Source organism: Gambusia affinis, linkage group LG13 (assembly GCF_019740435.1).
Source record: "Gambusia affinis linkage group LG13, SWU_Gaff_1.0, whole genome shotgun sequence".
NCBI lineage: Eukaryota > Metazoa > Chordata > Actinopteri > Cyprinodontiformes > Poeciliidae > Gambusia > Gambusia affinis.
This window is the reverse complement of record NC_057880.1, coordinates 88,370-111,952: the sequence shown is the minus strand read 5'-3', so window position 1 is coordinate 111,952 and position 23,583 is coordinate 88,370. Positions and strand designations below refer to the sequence as shown.

Genomic DNA, 23,583 nt, shown 5'->3' with positions numbered 1-23,583 from the left:
AGCATGTTTTTAGGTATCTAAGAGGCACACAAGATAAAGTACTATGTTTTAAAAAGGGTGCCTGTGATAACCTTATATATGCATACAGTGATGCCGATGGGGCAGGTGATGTAACAGATCGAAGAAGTACAACAGGTTACTGTATGAGTCTAAATAGAGATGGTCCGTTGGTCTCATGGAAGACCAAAAGACAGCCTACAGTATCTCTATCTACATGTGAAGCAGAGTACATGGCATTAGCTGTTACTGTACAGGAATGCTTATACTTGAAACAACTGTTGTTCAACATGGACGGTAAGGATTATTTAGCTAAGATTTATGAAGACAACCAGGGGACCATATCGTTAGCCAAATATCAAGACAATAGACAAAGATGTAAACATATTGATATTAAATATCATTTTGTCAGATCAGTTGTAAATGAAGGAAAAGTCATTCTAGAGTACTGTCCAACTAATGAAATGGTTGCAGATGTACTAACTAAACCAGCAACAAAGATTAAGTTGAGGAAGTATGAAATGTTTATGTTTGGTGTAACATGAATGTATTTTGGTAGAAATATTCAGAGTCAGAGGAAGTTACCCAAATGTGAGCAAGTGGGGGTGTTGACATTATGAATGTTTTTATGCTCTCATTTGTTGTTGTTTTTATCATTATTGGATTATTGTGTGTCACATCACGTGACCTGTCTAATTTAAGACACTTGTGTTCAATAAAGGGTGTGTCCTTCAAACAAAGGAGGTTCAACACGAAAACCACAACCTGTGTGAGTCTCATGATGTCACGTTGAACGCTGTGCTAAAGAGTGACTCTGCTAACACATAACCACTATGTTTGTTTTTTCTGAATAAATACACTAAAAAGTAAATGTATTAAACTGTCCTGTGTAAAGAAAAATGATTATTTCTAATGCTTTAAACAGTTAATCTGATGTCATGTGTAAAAGGTATCTTGAGCATTCTATGTTGTATAAATTTCTTAGTTTAAAACAGATATTCTGTGAAGAATTTACAGTTAAATTACCCAGCAGGGTAAATGTCAAAGGTCAGGAACTAGATGCAGATCAAAGGAGATCTTTTAGTATTGTTATCAGGGCTCAGGAAGCCACGAAATTAGTATCTATTGCAGGGCAGAAGCCTGTATCGTTCACAGAACATCAAAGGTTTTTTAGAACCACATCTGGCAGGGTTTAAACTAAAATACAACATAGAATGTTGAGATCATTAACATTTTTCTAAGTATTAATAGCAAGTTTTTAACCAAAGTGTATTATCTAAGTTTAGAATGGTGAATGCTGAATGTATTTGAAAATTGTACTGTCTATGACAATATCTGAATCAAATGGAAAGTGTTTCAATGAAAATGTGTTGTTAGTATTAGAAAATTGTTTGGATGTTATGTTTTATAGGTTAGAAAAGGAATTGTACCTCATTTTGTGCTGTTGATTTTATGTGATAAAGCAAGGACTTAAATCTTTGGAAAATGCTGAATGCTGTAGACCAGAATTAGGTTTGTGAAGATAATCTTTGACTGAGCTTAACTTTGTGAAGGAGACACTCCGAATTTCACAGGTATCTGTGAAGTCTTGTTTTATGCTTTTATTTGCCCAAATGGCCTTAGACCCCAGGAGACCAGGACGCAGCTGCCCCTGCTCCTTTGTCCTCTCGGAAACCAAATGGCCTTTGATCTTTTGCGTAAATTAGGGAGGCTCTAAGTTTTTATGAGCCTCCAAGGTAACTTCTAATTGGTCATACAGAGCTACGCCTTGATTGAATACATTAACAAGGAGAGGAACGCCTTTACTATAAGAAATCGAACGCAGTGAAAATAAGTCAGACAGCTGACCTGTTTTTGCTTTTTGCATCATCAGCTTTCTCCAAAGACGCGTCTTTGCTTTATATTTTTGTCTGTCTAAGGTAATAAGTCTGTATCTTGGCTGCTTTGCAGCTTGTGTGTTACTTCTTTGTGGTTTTCTATTGGATTAAACGTTGTAACTCTGTGACGTCATCACGCATGTTGCTCCTGATTGGCACACACTCCTCGCTGGAAGGACCCGGGAAATAGGAAGAAAAGAGAGCCAAGCTTTTTCCAAATTAAGCTAACTTAGTAATTTTCTTCCTTCAACACCTGTAGAACAGTTTTGGTGATTTCATTGTTAAAAATTATTTCGAATTTCCACTGGTTGTAACTGATTTGGGTGGATCATGAAGTTTTCAGGTGTGTGTGTAATTAGTGATTTAAAAAAGGGGCGTGGGCGACGGCGCGAGAGGAAGACGCTCGCCGTGCAGCGGGAGTTTTGACTCGTCTGAACGTTTAAAACTAGAAAAAAATCAAAGAAAATACTTTAAATAGCGATCAAAAGTTCGCCCAGCGCCGCAGATCATATTTTAGGAACTGGATCGGAGTTTGCACCCAGGAAACGCCGCCCGGTGCAAGAAGGCGCCGCCAGTGCGAGAGGACGCCACCGAGGGGAAAGAAAAACGCTCCCGGTGAGATCTGGACTTTACTTTTCTTTTTGGGTATTTTTGGTGGTACCACACTTTTTTTTTCATATCTTTTTTGGGAGGGGTTTTTGACGCTTGGATTTTTCCATTTTGGATTAAAACGGGGGAATATTTCCAGGACTTTGTTTATTGTTCCCAACAAAGTTCCATATCCTGAAAAATAATCTCTTTGGGAAAAGGAGCAGAAATTTTTGGATTCTTAATTGTTGAGGTCTTTTGCTGATTCGAACTGAGTGACCATAATTATTTTTGAGGGATTTTTGGTTATTGATCTATTTATCACAATAACTATTATTATTTCGTAGTATAATAATTCTTTTTTGAATAAATCATTGTTGCAGAGGATCGACAAATTCCGTGTTGAGTGGTTGGGTATTTATTTTTATTTATTTTTATCAGATTAAAGGTGTGGCATATTTTACCTGATTCCTGTGACAGATTTCCCCCTTGAGTGTATGTGAATTCAGCTTTAAGCCGAATTTTACAAGTATGTGCTAGCTAAGTAGAGAAGAAAAAAAACATTTCCATGTAGCCTACTGTAGAAAGTTGTCTCTCACCAGGCTGCTATACGATCCGTGCACCGACCCCTAGCAGAATGTCAACCGTCATATGCGGCTTGCCTCTCGGAAAGTGACACCCTCTTTTAGCCAGTGCCGTCCAACTGAACCAGAACACGGCAACTTCTCGTCTATGGGGCGTACTACCTCTGCGCTTAAACTGAGTTGTTGGTGAAAGTTGCCGGTCAGCAGTAAAGTTTCTCTGGACGGGACAGCATGCGCTCCTTAGCAGGACTAATTGTCATCGTGGCGACTGCAAGTGTCTACCTCTACCTGCTGTCGACGCACCTTTCGCCGGGACCGACGCAGCTCCAGCCGGGGTCTGAGCCGGAGGGAGAGGCCGTACGAGAGTACAGGTAGCAACACAGTGTTTTAAATGAAATACAGCCCAACCTGACTGTACTAAAGCCACACAGATACTCCTTTCTTTTCTTTTTCTGGATTAGTGTACCTCTACCAGTCTGCCACAAGGTTCAATCGACAATATTTTATCTTCTTAACTCTCAACAAATTAGATTAGTCACTCTTTAGCTTATTTCGTTAGAAACTGTAGAGTACTCGCTATTTAGACTAAAATTAGATTAATTTTGTGGATATTATGCAGAGAGACTGATATTATTGCAACCCAGAAAATGAATTAGAACGAATTTAGAATCCAGAAAAAATTCTTCCAGAACAGGAACACTTAGGGTTCGTTATTACTTAGAAACTGTGGAGTACTGACAAAGCTGAAGTTGGTTTCTAATTCCAGCTTCAGATACGGGAATTGGCTAAAGGGCGAGTTCACCTAATTTTTCACTACCTTTTTTTGGACTCTAGTTTAAAATCTATAAAACCTAGCCTCTTCAAACCTGGACTGGATTATTCTGCTCTAATAGCAGAATATTTAAAACCATGTTTGTGATTGGTTAAACTTTTATCTATTTGTGAAACTTCAATAAAGGTTTATTTTACCTCTTTTTTTGCATCAGGATCATACTAGAACTGCTCCAGCTCCAAAACTACAACGGCTAAACTCTTCAAACCTGGACCGTATTATTCTGCTCTAATAGCATAATATTTAGAACCATGTTTGGGATTTGTGAAACATTTTTCTGATTTCTGAAACTTCAAAAAAGGGTGATTTCACCACTTTTTTTTATCTTGGTCACACGATGACAGCTCTAATTTCAGATCAACACCCTAGACACTTCAAACCTGGACTAAATTATTCTCAACTAATAGCTGAATATCTAGAACCATGTTTGTGATTTGTGAAACTTCAGTAATGACCAATTTTACCACTTTTTGCATCTGGGTTGCACTAGAACTGCTCTAGCTCCAAAACTATAACAGCTAGACACTCCAAACTTGCATTGGATTATGCTGCTCTAATAGCAGAATATTTAGAACTATGTTTGGGATTTGTGAAACCTTTTTCCAATTTGTGAAACTTCAATAAAATGCTATTTTTACCCTTCTTTGCATCTAGCTCATATTAGAACTGCTCTAATAGCAGAATATTTTAATCCACATTTGGGATTTGTGAAACTTCACTAAAGTTTAAATTACTATTCACACTTGTTCCATGCAGTTTTTGTTTTCAAATTCAATTCTAATTCAAATCCACTTTATTAATTCCAATGGGAAATTAAATGTTGGTGTAACTCATTAATTCTTCAAATTAATGAGTTACACTATTTGTCATGTTCCGTGTTTTTCTGTGTTTATTTCGAGTTTCCTGTGTGTCTGATTTTCCCTGTTGTCCTGTCTATCCTTGATTAGTTCCCAGGTGTGTCTCGTCCCCTGATTACCTCATGTGTATTTAGTGTTACCCGTGTCTCTGTGTCGTTGTCAGGTCCTCGTCTGATGTTTCTTCAGTTTGCCTTCAGTCCTTCGTGTACCCTGTTGCTACCGGCGTCGAGCCCTGGCTTCCGCTCGGCCGTGCTGCCCAGTGTTTTGGACTGTTTTGTGAACTGTATTTGGATTATTCTTCATTACATTCATTGTACATCTCTCTTTACCTGGGTCTGCTGCATCTCCCTCACCTCACACCACACCAACTCAGGACACTATTGTAGATGGTGATGACATTAGAAAAAAGGTTTCACGAATCCCAAACACGGTTTTAAATATTCTGCCACTAGTGGAGAAGAATTTAGGTTTGAAGAGTCCAGGTGTTCTAGATTTGGAATTAGATCAGTTCTATTGTGACCGAGATCCAAAAAAGTGATGAAATCAACCTATATTGCAGTTTCACAAATTAGAATAAGGTTTCACAAATCCCAAACATGGTTCTAAATATTCTGCCATTAGATGAAAATAATCCAACCCAGGTTTGAAGAGTCTGGGTGTTGTAGTTTTGGAAAGGAATGCTTTTAGTGTTCCTGCTAAAAAAATGTAATTACAAATAAAGTGAAAGATAATACTGGTAGTTGATGTTTGTGATGTTATTTTGTGTTATTTTCTTATTTTGTGGTTTGCTAGCTAAAAATATAAATGCTAAACTGCTTTCAATTTTGGTAGTTTTCTTCAAGGGCTTATTGTTCAAAACACCTCATTCATTTAGATTTTTAGATTTAACCTTTATCTACTGTTCCAGTTATTATCAAACAAGAATAAGATGCTAATATTGGTTGGTTAATTAGTTCAACTGTCTGACTAAACAGCTCTATTAGCTGGTTAATTGAGCTGGTTCAACTAACAGTCAACTGCTTAGAAAAAATGCTGCTAAACTTGTTATCCCTAATCTCTGTTAGCTTAGATCAGTTTCCACACCATGACTGTCAAGAGATGTTTTGATTCTTTTAAGTGTTAGTCTTCTTTCTGCCAGCTGACTAACAGTGGCCGGTAAGGTAGGAGCCGGAGTTGTTATTATTAAATAAGAAACACAAAATAAGACGTGAATAAAATTGTTCATCAAAAAACATTCTATGCCGCAATCCTCCAACTACTTCCTGTCATCTTTTTCTTCGTGGTTTTTACCAGTAGTAACATCTGATTGTTGACCATGTGATGTGAAAAAAGTGTTTCCATTGAACTTTTGAGGAATAAATCAATTTCAATACGACAAAACCCCCCACCTCATTCTAGCACTAAGACTTTTCGAAAATTTCTGTTATGATCAAATTTATTTTTGAAATGTCAAATTGTCAATGGAAACATTGACAATTTGGAGTAAATGGAGTAAATTTCAATGACTCCATTTACTAACATTAGAAATTCTGAAGTGGAATAAAAAGATAAATAATAGGAAGCAGCAAATCTTCTATTTCAAAAGCCGAAGGGGATTCCCCGAAGCTGAGACAAGGTGACCGGTAATCGAAGTCAACGGGTCACCACCAGGAGATTTCAGCAATTTAAAAACAGAAATGATGTTTCACACATCTCAGATTACCAAAATAATCCCTTAAATTAAACTTTAAGATCTTGTGCGTTAAATAAAACCCCAACACTTGGGGAGTTTAAATTTATAGTTAAATGTGACACTGCAGAGGGACGATATAATAACACTGAGCCAGACTTTCTGAGGCCAAATGCAGAAAGCATTTATGTGTGTGAGCTTGTGCCCAGTAAACTGATATTACTCACGATCACGACTAAATGATCCAGGCATCTTGTAAACTAAATTCCCTTTAGTAGTTTTTTACTTACCCTAAGGAAACTGAAGGGCTAACTGTTCATGTTGGGGAGAGTGATGTTAACCCTTATGTGATTGGTGGGTTGATCTCACATCTATCTGTGCGTGTGTGTATGTGTGTATAGAGTTCTCTGCTGAGGCAGAATATGTTTCGTAGAGTCAGCAGTGAGTATCCCTCCTCAAATACAGTACATACATCCATTCAGTTTCACGTGTCCGGCAGTTTCCACATCAACCACCCAGTGGACCAGTAAGAGGGCTGGATGTTTGTCCTCTGACTAGTAAGAATAACCAATGCTGGACGTGAAAGCAGGTGGCAGAGGAAAGTCAGCAGCTTGAGTTTCAAGTCAGGGTGGGGAAGCGGACCGACGGACAGATGGGGGATTTTCTTTTTGCAGTGTGAGTTTTCAAAAGTGTCTTCTAGTCTGTTCTCAAGTCTACAAGCAGTGATGCTATTTCTATCTTTGAATTGGATGTATCCAGTTACTCTTTGACACAGCATGGTCACTGATTCTTCTATAGTTCTGTTTTGTTTCAATTTTTTGCTCTGTTTGAATTTTAACTATTTAAAACTGAGATGAAAGCCATTTTCTACTTAAGATTAGGGATGCACAGATTTCAAAATTTGGGCCAATATTGATAGTCAATATTAATGTTACTTAGCAGGTAACTGAATGTTATCCTGATCAGTTACTCCTATGACAGATCCTTTCTGTATTGTGCTGGTTTTATTGAATGATCAGGGCAGTGGCACAGGATTTCTTTGAAATTGATGGTTTCTCAATCTATTTCTAATGAGAACAAATTGAAAACAACCGTGTTATAGGCTGCCAATGCCAAGTCCTCTCCCGCAGGACAACATGACAAAAGGGGGAAGACCGTGTCTCATAATTTTTAAGTAATCAAAATAAATCTTTTTTTACACAACATACCTGACGAGAATGTAGTGAGTTGAGAAACAGTAAAAAAAAAATTATTAATTACTGCACCCCCTATTTTTGAATTAGAATTAGTCCTGGCTTCTGTCTTCGTTTTTTTCTTCTTTCTTTTCCCATGTATAGATATATGTGTTGTGTGCATGCGGCTTCTTGCCAGTGGGGGTGCTCTCATGTCGCTGTGGGTCTAACAGGGAGAACAGGTTTTCTGGCTCTGGGCATGCACAGCTCACAATAAACAAGTTCTTTCCAGAATAACATGACAACTCGCTTCGTCTGTGATTCACAGGTAGGATAAAAGGCAACTCCTATAAAACCATAAAAACAGCTTCTTTAAAATCTTCTGTAAATATACTGAGTAGTTTTGGAGTGTTTCGTATGACCTGCATGTGTAATTTTGGACAGTTTTATACTAAACTTTGACCTGTGTCAGTAGATATCTTGATTTTTGTTGAAACCATTGAGATTTTGGACTTCTTAAAATTACTTAATTTGTAATTGTCATATTGGTATTTGGGAAATGCTTAGCGAAGTATTTTTTTTTTTCTCATAAAGGTGTATTTTTTGTGGTAAACTTAATCTCCTTTATAATCACTGTAACTGCCAAACGTTGGTATTTACAGTGTGTTGTAGAGGAACTGTTGTGTTAAGTTTGGTTATATTAACTTAGGATCAGATTTTCTTAATTTTTTGTTACGTTATTTTATTTCTGCCTGTTTTATTCAATTTCCTTGTAAAGACTCTGATGTTGAATGAATGTGAATTATGCTGTAATTGTATTTTGTTTATTTATTTTTTCTTTAATTGAAAATGTTGTTAGAATAAACGTTCTCTTGCCGGATTAACATTATAACAACTCGCTTCCTCTGAGATCCACAGATATTGGTTGCACAGGATTCTTCTGCCTGTGTGCCACTTGATACTGGCTCAGATTCAGATCTGGTGCAGGTAACAATAACAACAAACAAAAACAACCGTGTTATGGCTTCCCGCTCCATGTCCTACACAAAAGTACATAACAGAACTAAAGTTAATTCCTGCTAATTTGCAATCGTAGCTTCACTTAAATCAGGGGTCCCCAAAGTGGGTCCTCGAGGGCTGGCATCCTGCACATTTTAGTTCTCTCCCTGGTGGTAGTAGCAAACTTTTCATCATGTCAATGTTCTTCTAAGACCTTCTAATGAGCCATCATTGGATCCAGTTGCATAAAATCAGGGAGAGAACTAAAACATGCAGGATGCTGGCCCTCGAGGCCCCACTTTGGGGACCCCTGTCTTACATATTTACATTACAGAATGGATTAATATATTACAATAGTGATAACAGAAACTAACTTAGTAGATCTATAAATAAACTGGATGTATTTAGATGAAAAATAAACAGCACACACCTCTCCTGCAGGACAATATGACAAAAGGGGAGGGTGTAAATTTCCCATAACAATTAAATAATCACATCAAAAGTTAGAAACACTGACTTTAGTGCTTTCTTTGACTAGTGCATATATTAGTGTGTGTGTGAGAGAATGTGTCAGTGACAGGTATTGTAGAACGGCACTTTATGAAGTTCGGTTCGTTCACTTGTAGTAGCTTACTGGCAGATAGGTCACATTAAATATGGTGGACGCTGTGACATATCGTAGCAAACAGACTGACCCGCTCCATGAGGCGTCGACGTATTCATGTCTATGTTTACGTCCATGTGTGTAAGGGGTGCAAACAATTATTTTATTTTTTTTCCTCCCCTCTGGGGGTCTTTTGTGGGCTCTAGTGTCCCTTATTTGAAAGTAGGTTGACAGGAAAGGGGGAAAGAAAGAGGGGAAGACATGCGGTAAATGTCAACAGGTCTGGGAATCAAACCCACGACGGCCACGTCGAGGACTCAAGGCCTCCAAACATGGGTTGCGCTATCCCCTACGCCACCACAGCAAGCTCCAGCATGGGTGCAAACAATTTAAAGACAATACCACAGAAGAAAAAACTAAAAGCAGGTGCTTCCAATCTTAAAGTAACATGGTTAAAACAACAGAGTTTTTAGAGGTGTTTCAGTCAGGTAAGGAACAATACAAATAATAAAAAAGACATTTTGTGTAATTATAACAAAAGAGAAATACAACCATGTTACAAATGCACTATAGCAAAGTTTAGAGACAGGTGAAGTTCCCAGATTGGCCATCAGGTATGTTAAGATAAACCAATACTTTGCTGGGCTGCACAGTGGTGCAGTTGGTAGAGCTGTTGCCTTGCAGCAAGAAGGTCCTGGGTTTGATTCCCAGCCCGGGGTCTTTCTGCATGGAGTTTCCATGTTCTCCATGTGCATGGTGGGTTCTCTCCGGGTTCTCCGGCTTCCTCCCACAGTCCAAAAACATGACTGTCAGGTTAATTGGGGTCTCTAAATTCTCCCTAGGTGTGAGTGTGTGTGTGAATGGTTGTGTGTCCTGTCTGTTTTCTGTGTTGCCCTGCAACAGACTGGCAACCTGTCCAGGGTGACCCCGCCTCTCGCCTGGGACGCAGCTGGATAGACACCAGCAACCCTCATTACCCCATTAGGGACGAAGGGTGTTCAGACAATGTATGGATGGAATACTTTGCTTTGTAGAGGCGTCTCCCAGCTGTAAATTGGTGACCATATATTTACAGATTTTCAGTAACAAATAGAAAATATTATACTAAACATTTGACCATAAACGTTCAGCATAACAGGTTTATGCTAAAACGTGCAGAAAGATTTTCAAACCAACCCAAAATTTTGGGAAATATATGCAAAAGTTCTTGAAAGGACTACACAGTCAATATGATTTTCCATTTGAATCAGGGTAAGATTGGGCCTTTGAATGGGCCATTTTGCTTTCTTTTTCAGTCAATCTGTTGTAAATTTTCTTTGTGTTTTAGGTTCATACTGATGTTCCATCAGTCATATCACAACTTGATTTTAGTAGCAAATAAAAAAACTCACATTAGTGTACTATAGTGTGTTCCTCTGATTTTCCACCCAGGCTGACGTTCCCATCAGACCTAGAGTCATTACAGGAACTGGCCAAGACGCTCAAGTTTTACAAAACAGAGAACTACAGCTACGTTCTGCTACTGTTCTGTAGCGCCTACCTCTATAAGCAGTCCTTCGCCATACCTGGGTCCTCCTTCCTGGTGAGCCACACACTGACAGAAACTACACAGAAAGCAGGGAAACTAAAACACTTCCCTCCATGTAATCTGCCCTGTTTCAGAACATGTTGGGAGGGGCAATTTTCGGACCTTGGGTGGGTCTGATGCTGACCTGCTTGCTCGCCACTTTCGGCTCCACGTTCTGCTTCCTGCTGTCCTCGACATTTGGGAAGCAGTATGTGGTTTACTTCTTCCCAGAGAAAGTGGCTCTGCTGCAGATGAAGGTAGGCAGATCAATCTTCACTGGTTATTTATCCTTTATTTGTGTGGTAAACAAGAACTGGCTAATTCTTTGTAGGATTGAACTTGTTTTCGGTGATATTCTGGATGTTTTCTGAGTGTCAGAAATGTTGACCCAACTGGAAATGAAGCTGGAAAACCTGAATCCAACATGGAGGTTAAGACAGACATTCTGACATCTGGTACAATACATGCAGCTCATATCTGAGATGAACCTGCAGCCGATCTTGTGTTGATACATCGTCAACCTGAACTTGTTGAAACTGCAGCCAGATTCAAATGGATTCATTCATGTTCTTATTAAATGCTAGAAGTTTGTGAAGATACAGAATCAATAATAAACAACAATAATCTGGGTTATTAACCTGTCATAAAAAAAAATAGAAGTTCATTTTTTTAAAGTCATAAATGAATGTTACTTATTAATTTATAAATGTCATAGTTTCAAACTAAATATTTCATTAGGAAGATACACATTTCATATATCAATTAAATATTTATTTAAATATTTTTAGCAAGCCATGTAGTCTGTTTCCAAGCTAAATATTTAAATTACAAACTAAATATGTAGTTCAAAATTAACAAATTAGCTAACAAAATCACTCAATATAAATAACTAAATATTAATTATTTAGCTTGCAAACAGAATATTTAGTTTGCAAACTAAGTATTAAATTTGAGGCTAAAGATGTAGCTTCAGACTAAATAATTTGCTCAGAGCTAAATACTTAGTTTTAAGCTAACTTTTAGCTTGCTAGTAAATGTTTAGTTTGAAAAATGAACCTGGCAAGGGGCAGATAAAGCTGGTCTAAGGGAAAACATGGAAGTGTAACGAAATGCCTCAGTGAGTTTTCTGTTCATCTTTTGGGTCTATAAATAACTCAATAAAATGTAAGATATCTAAAAGTGTCATATTAATCTATACGTTCTGATGCTTGCATATTGACATTTTTTTTATTCCCCATCAGAAACATTTTAGTTTAATGAAAATCTCTTTCAATTTAAACTAAACTAAAAACTATAAAGTCGTTGGACTGAAGTTTTGCACTAATAAAGCTTTTTTGCTTAGAATCGGTGGATTGAAACTGAACATATTTCTCAACTTCTTTCCTAACCACATCTTGTTTTTCTTTTCCATTCAATCCCTGCAAAACCTTTTTCTTTGTTATATTTTCTTTCCTGGACTCTCCTGTTGTCGTCTTCCTGTCAGGTGGAGGAGAATCGTAGCAGCTTATTCTTCTTCCTCCTCTTCCTTCGTTTCTTCCCCATGACTCCTAACTGGTTCCTTAACATCACCTGTCCTGTCCTCAACATCCCTCTATCCATTTTCTTCTTCTCTGTACTAATAGGTGAGCTAAAAGCATAAAAATGAATAAACAAACAAATGTGTCGCAGCTCCAATGACACAGCTGCTGTTTCTGTCTTACCTTCCTCCTCCAAGGTTTAATCCCGTACAACTTCATCTGTGTGCGTACGGGCTCCGTCCTGTCACAGATGTCCTCTTTGGATGACATCTTCTCGTGGGGGACGCTGACTCAGCTGCTGGCCATTGCGCTCATGGCTCTGCTGCCCGGAGCGCTCATCAAACGCTATGGCGCCACTCACCTCAAGCTGGATGGTGTTGCCAGCAATGGAACCAGCCGGGACAGGAAGAGCAGATGACACTGAATGCAAACGCTGCTCAGGTAGAGATGGACGCTTGTGACCTCTAGACCTCTGCAAGGTCACTCTGGAGACTCCAGACATTCAGGGCAGTACTTGTTTTGAACTTCTATTTTCATCAGGTTGTTCTTAGTCTTCATTAACATGAACTTATTGTCTTAAAACACTTTAGAGGTTACTGTGGTGAAAATCCTCCTCTTGAATGGATGGAATGTCACATTTTGCAAGAAATTATAATTATTTTGCACAGAGTTGATTGTCACATTCGAGATGAGCAAATCTTTCTGTTCCTGTTAAAGATCTAATGCATGCACCGCAAAAACACTAAATATTACAAAGTATTTTTGTCTAGTAACTTAATAAACTTAAAATCAGACATACATACTCACAGGTAAGTTCTGAATAAGATATATGAGCTGGTTTCAGGTAAATAATTAATCAATATTAATAAAAACAATGGATTAATTCCACTGGCAAATTATTTCTTGTTAAAAGTGGAGAACTCTGCCAGGGGAGCTACTACTTTTTATATATATATATATATATATATATATATATATAATCAGTACAAAACTCGTACTACTTACTGAGAAGTTCTTGTAACATGAAATGAGAAAAAATGAAGATATTTCCATTAGAAACTACAGAACGACATGAGATGTTTATGCAGTGTGCTAAGGTTGCTAATCATGATTAGTTTCATCATCACTTATTCTGCAGTTTGTTGAATGGATTTATGTGTTTTCTCTGTAAAATGGGAGTGGTCTCGTTGCAGTGACTCAAAGTAAATGTACAAAGTACTTCATTTTTCTGTCACTTTTTTTCTTAAATCGCTTCTTCAGAGTAAATGTACAGAGTATTGTTAAATAGTTATCAATTATTTGGCTACATGTTCAAAAACACAACTGTTGTAAAGTCTTCTAATTATTATTATACATATTTTACTAATTCGGGCTGCACAGTGGTGCAGTTGGTAGAGCTGTTGCCTTGCAGCAAGAAGGTCCTGGGTTTGATTCCCGGCCCGGGGTCTTTCTGCATGGAGTTTGCATGTTCTCCCTGTGCATGGTGGGTTCTCTCCGGGTTCTCTGGCTTCCTCCCACAGTCCAAAAACATGACTGTCAGATTAATGACTGTGGGATGTGACACAGCATAGAGCAATGGGGTGGGCGTGAGCAGCGCACACCGAAGAATGTTTAACAGCACTGAGACCTCCCTCTTTTTTCATTTGTCATACATATTTTAGACATAAGCCAGTAGATTTTAGATGTTATAAAGTAACATCTATAGTCAGTCTTCTTCTGAATTGGTTGTTTCTGACCAAGCGGCCTATTTCTACAAATGTGATTTTTTTATTTTTTTTATTTATTTATTTTTTTTTTCACAGATTATCTGTTTAATTTTAGCCTGCCATGACACATATAATGTAAAAATACTTCGAATAATTATTTACTGCATCTTTAAGGGCTGACTGTTTAAATTAGGAGTTGAACGAGATGTAATTATATAAAAAACAAAAACTTTGGAGTTAGAATTTTATTTTGTGCAGCACTATTAAAACATGAATAAAATAATCATGTCATAGACTGATTATTGCTGCAAGCAAAAGTTAAATGAAAAGTGTGTTTAAAAATATATTATATATTTTTATATTATAAAAAATGTGCTCAAACACATTAGATGTAAATCTCCTCTGGGATTTATGTATCTGGCTCTAGATGTTTTCCTTCTGTTCTGATTTTGAAACTAACAGTGTTTCTGTTTTTACATGTTTTTACTAATTGTGTTCATTGCAGCTGTCTAAACTTCATAGAGGCAATCCCGTTTCGGTTTGTTTACATATTTATAGTGTTGTAGTCAAGTTATTGTTTTTTTCTTAAAGCACTTAAACATGTCTTAATGTAGCTGGAACTGTCCTGTGAAGGAATGATAAAGATTAAATATATGATTGTGACTGAGCTACCTTAGGTTTGATTTCATCTGAATCTGTCCATTTTATTTTGTATTCTAATTTAATAAGTATCTTTAACAATAGCAGGTGAGAAGCACCTGGACATTTTGAACTCCCATCATGAGGTGAGACTTCCCTCTGATTCACTCTGCAGATGTTAATATGGCTGCAGAAACTTCTGATCTTTTCCCATATTAACATCCTTCTGACCTTGTTTTGCCACGTAAATTAAACTCGCTGGTTGCAAAATCACATTATGGAGAACTTTCTATGTGAAATTAAATTTTTCAGATAGGTTTGGGATTATGAGTTTTAAAGGCAAATATGAATATGCCACATTTCAAATTTGAATAGTTTCAGAATGCTTCATTAAACACAAGGCATTTTGGAGATTCTTCTACCAGTCTTATTAATCTTCTGTCTTCTGATTATACTGATTTAAAATTCTTGTTTTGATGTTTTGCTTTTTGCATTTTTCTGCCTATTTTCTATGGAAAATGCAATAAAATACATTTCACTCAATTTTGTCTTTATTGGGACAGAACACAATAATTATTTGGCAGTCTGACAAAGCGAAACAGAGCCATTTTGGGATGCAAATAATATGTCATTGGTGTCCCTGTATTTTCTTATTCTTCCCTCACTCCCCCTGGTGGACGTTTTGAGAACATTTATAAACCAAACATCCAAATTGATAATTATCCTGTTTACCAGCAATAAACACACAAACACAAAATAGTCTTCTGTATAACCCCCAACCATCCAATATTGGTCATGTAAATACACACACATACTTCCTCCATGACAGATTAGTGTGTAAACTGGCAGACCTAGTAATGTACTCTTCCACTTGTAACTAGATTAAGGATTTCCTGACAAATTGCAAGCAAAGAGTTAGAATGAGACCCCATATCTCTTCAGACATCAACATCAGTACTGGCTCTCGTCAGGGCTGAGTGTGGAGCCCTCTGCTCTTCATCCTGTACACACACGATGTGTTTCCGTCCATCAAAGTACCACTCTAAATTTGCAGATGACACAGCTGTAGTGGGCCTCATCTCGGGGGGGGGGGGGGATGAGTCTGCCTACAGGAACGAGGTGGAGCAACTGACAGTATGGTGCACAGACAACAACCTGATCCTAAAAAAAAGCCTCTCTAATATCTTAGAGACTTTTGGTCTAACACAACATGTCAAACAAGCGACACACACTGGACCTGGTTATCAGTAAGGGTGTGAATATTGTGAATATTTCCAATGTCTCTGTAACTGATGTCGCCCTGTCGGATCACTTCCTGTTATCTTTGAAAGTTCTTTATCTTTTAACCCACTTGGACAAACAGCAACCATCACAAAACGTTCTCTCACTGAAAACACAGCAGAAACATTTCATCAAATCTACTCTTCTTCCTCACCCTTAAGCTGTAATGATAAATTGGTAAATGATTTTCAGTCTAAAGTTTCAGATATCATTGATTCTTGTGTCTTGTAAGAAGAAATCTTACCAGACACATCCTTGGAGAAATGCTCATATAGTTAGATCTGCTAGACAACTCGAAAATGGCGTAAAACTCAACTTCACATTCATTATGACATCTATAAAGAAAAACTACGTTACTATCATTTAACACTCAAACATGCAAGACAGGCCTTCTTTGCAGATGTCATAAACAAAAACATTAACAATGCTCCAGCTTTATTTGCAACAGTTGACAGACTCACAAATCCTCCTATCACGTTACCAAATGAATTTCAGTCTATTGCCGCCTGCAACCAGTTTTCCAGTTTCTTTTCAGAGAAAATTCAAAAAATCAGAGGATTAATCTGCACATCCACTATAAAGTCAGAACCAACACTGAACCAAAACTAAACAAATACAGGAAAAATGACCCAATTTCAACTACTTAAATATAAAACCCTAGAGGAAATTATAAGTCAATTAAGCTCCAGTTCTTGCTGTCTGGATGTTCTACCCTCACATTTCTTTAAGAAAGTTCTGCCTGTTGTTGCTACTGATCTGATCCAGAAAGCCCAGCAGAGACTATTTCCTGAGAGTCCTGAGGAGGAACAATATTTCTCAAAAACTGCTGGTGTCCTTCTATTGAAAGTATGATCTACCATTCATTGCCTCTGTGAGTGGTTCCCCAGCTACACAGCAGCACAGAGGAAGACTCTCCAGAGAAACGTAAAATCTGCCCAGAAGTTAAGTGTAGTGTTCTGCCGAGTCAAGGATGTCACCGGTATTGCGTTTGAACGTCTTTAATGTTGAACATAACACTAATGTGCTGAACAGTGTGTTGTCGGCTTTAACATCTCTCCTGTATACGTCACTTCCTTGTTCTACTCCAACGTGACCTTACACATAAAATAGTTCCATTACATTACAATAAGCATCATTGAGAGCTGCAGGTGTATTTATACAGGTGAGCGGATAGACTGGACATTGTGGGCGGCTGCGCATTACGTAAGTGGTTTACTTACGAACAACCGGAAATTATTTCATATCATCCTGGTCTCAATAAATGGGTGGTGGAGCTCATCGTGGCAGCGCGTAGCTGGTAGATGTTTCTGCATGAGACGAACGAAGGTGTTAAATCCCGTCGCTAACATAAACACAAAAGCTATAAATGTCTGGGCAAGGTGAGAGTTCATCTATTAAATTGACTGAATATGAATGCATAAACAAGAAGCTGGAGTATAGACAATTTTTATAAGTGTATTTGTGAGCCTACCTCTTTATTAAATTGAATATAATTTCAGATTTTTCTTCTATAGCTTTTCTTCAGGTTAACTTGGAAAGTGAGCTATTATTGTTATGAGTTAATTTTCTAAACTACAGAAAAGTTATTGTTAGGGAAGCTCAACTGTGAAAAATTGGACTGATGTTATGTTAGATTTACCAATGTTTTACTTTATCTTTTTTTTATCCGATTACTCAATTAATAGTAAGAATAATCAATAGATTACTCGATTACTAAAATATTTGTTTACAACAGCCCTGGATGAAACCACGACTCCCTACAAAGTAGGTTGATATTCCCTCTTCACCAGCCTTCTGGATGCATGGCCACACCTTCTGCCGGGATTTATGATCTTCTTTGCAAAGGTCTATAGTAAAACGGAATCCATTTGTTTTCAGGAAGTCATTTCCCTTAGCTGCTTTCCATATGTAATCACAATATCTCCTCGCAATAGAGCAAATGATGATATAATGGGGCCTGTGAGCTTTCTTCCAACTCAATGAGCGATATCAATTAAGATCTGAAGCATTTCTTTTTCTTTTGGAAGAATCTCCTGGCACATCGGCAACACCTCCTCCAACACTTCTCGGTCTCAGCAACTCCATGAAGTCTGAGGTTCCAGCGACAGCCATAGGTCTCCATCTCAGTAACACTGATTAAGCAGGACATTGTATTTCTTTCATTGAGCTCCACACATTTTTCAACTGAGTTAATTTTCTTTTTGATTTGTTTAATTTCTTCTAGCATATTTCCCAGCTTTGTTTTTAAAGCATCACTTCTCGTGTTGATCAGGTTAGCAAGCATAGCAATAGCATCATCAGGGTTTGAGTTGCTAGTTGTTCACGAAACATTTGGAAAAGGCTTCTTGGCAACAGGAGTCTCAACAGGAGCAGCTGAAAATCCTCTTCATGAAGAGCGCCAAGAGCAGCACCAACATAGTCGTGGTCCTTTTCACCAGCAGCAACGCAAGGTTTTTCTAACTTGTTGTGGTCACTGGTTCTTTGTTGGGCTGTTTTAGGCATGGGTTAGGGTTGTTGTTTTTTTTATTTTTTTATTGCATCACAATGTCAATATAATGTATAAATTGGGGGGAAATGAAAAAATGCCAGGGGTTACAAGGAATAAAAACAACAGAATATAGATTACAAGGAGCACAAACAGAGAAGACTGTTTTTCAGGGAATACAATAAAAATAATTTTAGGGCTTCAAGAGTCTTTACAACTTTGGGATTGGCAGAGGTCTGTATAGTGTAGTAATTCAGATAAAAACAGATTAAATAGAGGCTTCTTGACAGAAAATGTGCATTTATGAATATGAAATTTAACTAGAATTAACAATAGATTAATTACATAAAATGTATTCTTATTAGCAGGACAGACATTGTAGAAACCAAAAAGTACATCTGTGTATAAAAGTGAAAAACTATTGAGGATATGAGACTGAATACAACAAAAAAGTCTTTCCAGAAAGAGACAGTGAAGGGGCGTCTCCAGAATAAGTGAACTGTTGTCTCATTGCCAAGGCTCTGAAGGCGTCCTGATGTTGGTAAGCAGTAATGACCCCACTTGTTGGCACCACCTCCCACTTTGGTGTCTTTTTGGACTTGCTTCCAGATATAAATTTTCTGTCAGTTCTCCATATGAAAGAAACAATCTTGACCAGACACATTAGGCTACTGAAAGCGCCTTTCATCCACCAAGTTTTTGACAGCTGCCCCAGCAGGAGGTCTCCGTTCAGAACTTTGATCATTTTTTGCTTGGGCTCTGGTGAGTGCTGCTGCAAATGACTTCTTTTGCATAATATTAACGCTTCCTTGAGCTGCAGTAGACACCTCTTTTACAGACATAATGAGCCACTCACATTTGGGGAGGTGTAGGAGCTTTAGTCCTTCTTGCCACTCTTAATTAACATCAAGTTCTTTGGCCCAACTCCTCGAGTGATAATGTCGGCTATGTTGAGTTGTCCAGAGATCCACCACCAGTCTTTTAGCCGTGCATTGCTTTGAATTTCTCCTATTCTATTAGCGAAGAAATAGAATAGGCTCCAAGAATTGTTTGACTGTCCAATAAATGATACCACTGGCTGATCTTGATCTGGGCATGCTGCACAAAGTATTTTTTAAGACGACTTGCAAAGACCGCACCACAGAGCTCTGCTTTGACTGCATCTCCTTTCTGGCCTAGAGGTGTCAACTTTGCTTTTGACTCCACTAGTCGAACTGTTATTTGTTTGCAGCAGTTCCACTGTAGGTAAAGTGCATTGCTCCTTGCATTCTGGCCTTATGCACAGGAATTGAGTTTTATAGTTTTCATACTCATTGTGAATCTCCAGACATTTTTTTGCAAACCCCTAGTTTCTTAAGCTTCCTTCTTTTCTGACAGCTTTAGCATACAAAACTTTTTACAGAAATACAGCTTTTTCTTAATGCTTCCCATCTCCACAAAGCACACATCTTTGAGACATGTTTGTTGGCTGAATAGACGTTCTGGTCCGGGCTTGGCGTGGTTCAGACCTTGGTTTTGACTCCTCATCCTTCAACTGATCCAGCTTTTCATAAATTGCTTCTTGACCTTGAAAAAATTTCAGGAGGTAGTCAAATCGTTTGTCTGGTTCACCCTCAGTCCCTTTGCTGGCTATATGGAGAAGCCGTTCCTTCTTCAGACTGTCTGGAAATTTACTTTCTATTGCTTTACTTATAAAGGTGGTTCTTTATAGCACCAGTTACACCAAGTTTTTCAAGATCTATCAGAGCTTTTTCTACAGTCTGAATTAGCTCAACAATCTTCTTGGGCTGGTTGCCTTTAACTGGTGGAACCTTTTGAAGCTCCTCCACTATTTCAAGGGCAATAGTTATTTTATTTCCAAAGCGATTCTCTGGAACCCGGAATATCTCATCAGCTGTTTTGCAAGTTGTGAGACGATGGTCTCGTACTATTTTCTCATCCATACTGTCGAGAAGGTGATATTTTTTTAATCTCTTTGGATCCAGTAGGTTCTCCATGCATCTGGAGGGCTTCCCAATCTTTTTTCCACTGATAAAACTCTCTACGAACTCCAGTGAACTTTGGTAAAGCAGCAGGCTTTAGTTTAATGGCCAGTGCCACAGGAAAACTCATCGAAGAGCTTAACCTTTTGGTCACTTCTTTGGTTTGCTCTTGAATAAATTCTGCATTTCTTAATGTTAGTTTTGCTAATATAGTCTCAAGAGCTCTGATATGATCCTGAAACTCATGTTGCTCTGCATGAGGAGCCCAGCACTTCCAATGTTTATGCACTGCCTTTTCTGTCTTTACAAGGTTTTGCAGATGTTCTATCATGAACCCACATGCATCTGTGCCTTTACTTGGATTCAGTGTCCACATAATCTACATGTGACTCTGCAGTTGTAATGGCTTGCGTCAGTTCATATTCCCCAAAATTTTCCTACAATGTCTTTTGCGTAAGGTTTTTTAGCTCTTGCATTTTTTTCTCACACTCTGTGGTTATTTTTTCCAAATCAGCCTTTTGTTGTTTACTTAACACCTCTGGATCTGAATTTTCAGTAGTATATTGTTCTGCAACAACATCATTGGATTCAAGAACTTTAATGGCCTCTGCTGTAAGCTTTACAAAGTTGTCCCTGAGCTTTTCCTCAGACATCATTGTGTGAATTCATAGCACATTATTGGAAAATTCTATTCAACATTTATTCATTTTTCACTTTCTACCATAAACAATAAACACCAAGTGAAATTCTTTTTATTTTTTTAAATTACTCACTTGATTTGAATTGATCATTAAAACTGTTCAGTACAATAATCAATCAGAGTCCATGTGCTGCTCCAATGAGACTCGGGAAATAAGCAACTGCATTGTGAGGCTTACCGGCTGTCCCTCACAGTTTGTAGAAACTTTTGCACAGTTCTAAATTTATGTGCTACTAGCACCGTTTGCTTCTCAGCTGTGTTTGCGTCTTCAAACAGGAGTGACAGGTTATAGTTACACTTAAGTAAAAATAAAAATATAATTAGGGAGAAAATTCCACAAAGAGTCAGGGTTCAATAAAAAGTTTCTGATCTAATTGATTGTGTGATTGAAGAATGAGAAATCTAAAAAGTTTAAACCTGAAGTCTAGAGGGTTTAGGAGCACAGAATCTTTCATATAATGTTTTATTTTTCCAAATAAAATTGTAGAGCATTTTATTAATAATTTTTCAGGTAGCAGTGCTGACATTTAATGCTAGTGCATCATAAGTTAACCTGGATATTCCTTCAGCTTTACATAACAGTATTCTTCCTTGTGAAGATACATCTCTTTGAAGCCAGTGGTTTAATTTATTGTTGGTTTTATCAATTGTATAGTCAAAGTAGAGCTTGCATCTTTCTTTGGCATCTTTTTTGATAATTACCCCAAGATGTGAAACTTGTGTTTTAACAAGTTGTAAAGATGGGATTCGCTACAAGATGATATGTAAACAATTCACATTTGTTTAAATTAAGTTTGAGGCCTGAATCAGAGTAAGTTTGAATGAGCTTAATAACAGGAATTTGGTCAGCATCTCTCAGAAAAGTTGTCTTGTCATCGGTAACTTGACTTATACAAATTTCTCTAATAGCAGCTGAGATACCACGAATATTGATTTCCAGAATGAATGTTGCAAGAAGTTGGGCTGCGATCAGGAAAAAATAAGGGAAAATGGGGCAGCCCTGTCTCACTCCTCTGGGTACTAGAAATCTGGGACAGGTGCCATGCTTCAGTATATTACAGCAGTTGCCTTTCTTGTAGAGAGTCTGAATAGATTTAATAAAATATTGCCTGAAACCAAATTTTCCCTAAGGCCTGATACATAAAGCCATGCTCTAGAGAGTCAAAAGCCTTATAAAAGTCTAAAAACAAAGTAAAGCTGTTATCATTTATTAGTTCTGAATAGTAGATCCAGCACAAGCGTTAAGTTGTTTGTGATAGCTGACTAAAAAAGTGAGATGTAGTCCCCACCGTCTGTGAAAAGGAAGCGCTGCTGAATTAGCTGTCGCCATCGGATTTCTTATGATTTATGCAGCGCAATTCTATTACTGACTATTAGAAATACATCTTTTGCTGCTCAAAGAAAACCACTGTGCATGTCTTGGTACGGAGCCCACTAGGGGACATGGGGAATTTTTTTTCTTTTGCGTTACCTCGCAAAACTTTTGCGTTCCCTCGCAATACTTTTGCGTTACCTCGCAAAAACGTTTGCGTTCCCTCGCAAAAACTTTTGCGTTCCCTCGCAAAACTGTACTGATCAGTTGTGCGGCATAATTGAATACTGTAAGTCTTTCTTACGGTGGCCGCCGTACTTTCTGATTTAATATAAGGTTATGTAAGGTTTTTCCATGAATGTTAATATCTCGTTGTGAAATATCTGAAGTTTTATATCTTTCTTTAGGATACAAAGGCACCACAAACCTATGATATAAACAGGAACCTTCCGTATAGGAAATAAATATAAATACTGTACATCCAAACTATATTTCTGAGTTATTATCGCGGCGTAATAAGTCATCTGACAGTTTTGATTGTGTCGCTGTTGTGTTGGTTAGCTAAATGGTTTAAAGAGCTGCTTTTATGTTCAGTTCCATCTCAACCTTAACAGAAATAAATATGCGGTGAATGAATCGATTTTCATGGTAAAGGGCAGTATTAGGTTAACTCGAAAGTGAATCTATCTGTCCGTTTATCAATTAGCTCAAACCACTTCTTTGTTCTGTCACATTTATCGATTTATTCCATTTTGAGTTTCCTCATACACACAAACCAACAGGCCAGTAACCTTCCCATTCATACTTGATGACGTCACTCCCACATCGGCACACCCACCACCTAAGTGTCAAAGTCGCGTGCTCCTATCATATCAATAATTACTTATTTCATTCATATGGCTCTTACAGAGCCTAAGTGAAAACGTGTTTATTATAATGAAGTCTTTGGTGCAAAAAACTGATTGAAAATCGATTTATTCACCGCATATTTATTTCTGTTAAGGTTGAGATGGAACTGAACATAAAAGCAGCTCTTTAAACCATTTAGCTAACCAACACAACAGCGACACAATCAAAACTGTCAGATGACTTATTACGCCGCGATAATAACTCAGAAATATAGTTTGGATGTACAGTATTTATATTTCTTTCCTACTTACGGAAGGTTTCTGTTTATATAACAGGTTTGTGGTGCCTTTGTATTCTAAAGAAAGA

General features: G+C 37.7%; 1 protein-coding gene across 1 annotated transcript; it reads left to right on the top strand.

The window, feature by feature from the left end:
- Window positions 1-2,583: 2,583 nt before the first annotated feature.
- Window positions 2,584-14,074, top strand: LOC122842657 (transmembrane protein 41A-B-like). The gene is made up of 5 exons (XM_044136725.1): window positions 2,584-3,417; window positions 10,611-10,761; window positions 10,842-11,003; window positions 12,230-12,368; window positions 12,461-14,074. Exons 1-5 carry the CDS (start codon window positions 3,278-3,280, stop codon window positions 12,679-12,681), a joined length of 813 nt encoding a protein of 270 aa, XP_043992660.1. The 5' UTR covers window positions 2,584-3,277; the 3' UTR covers window positions 12,682-14,074.
- Window positions 14,075-23,583: the final 9,509 nt, after the last annotated feature.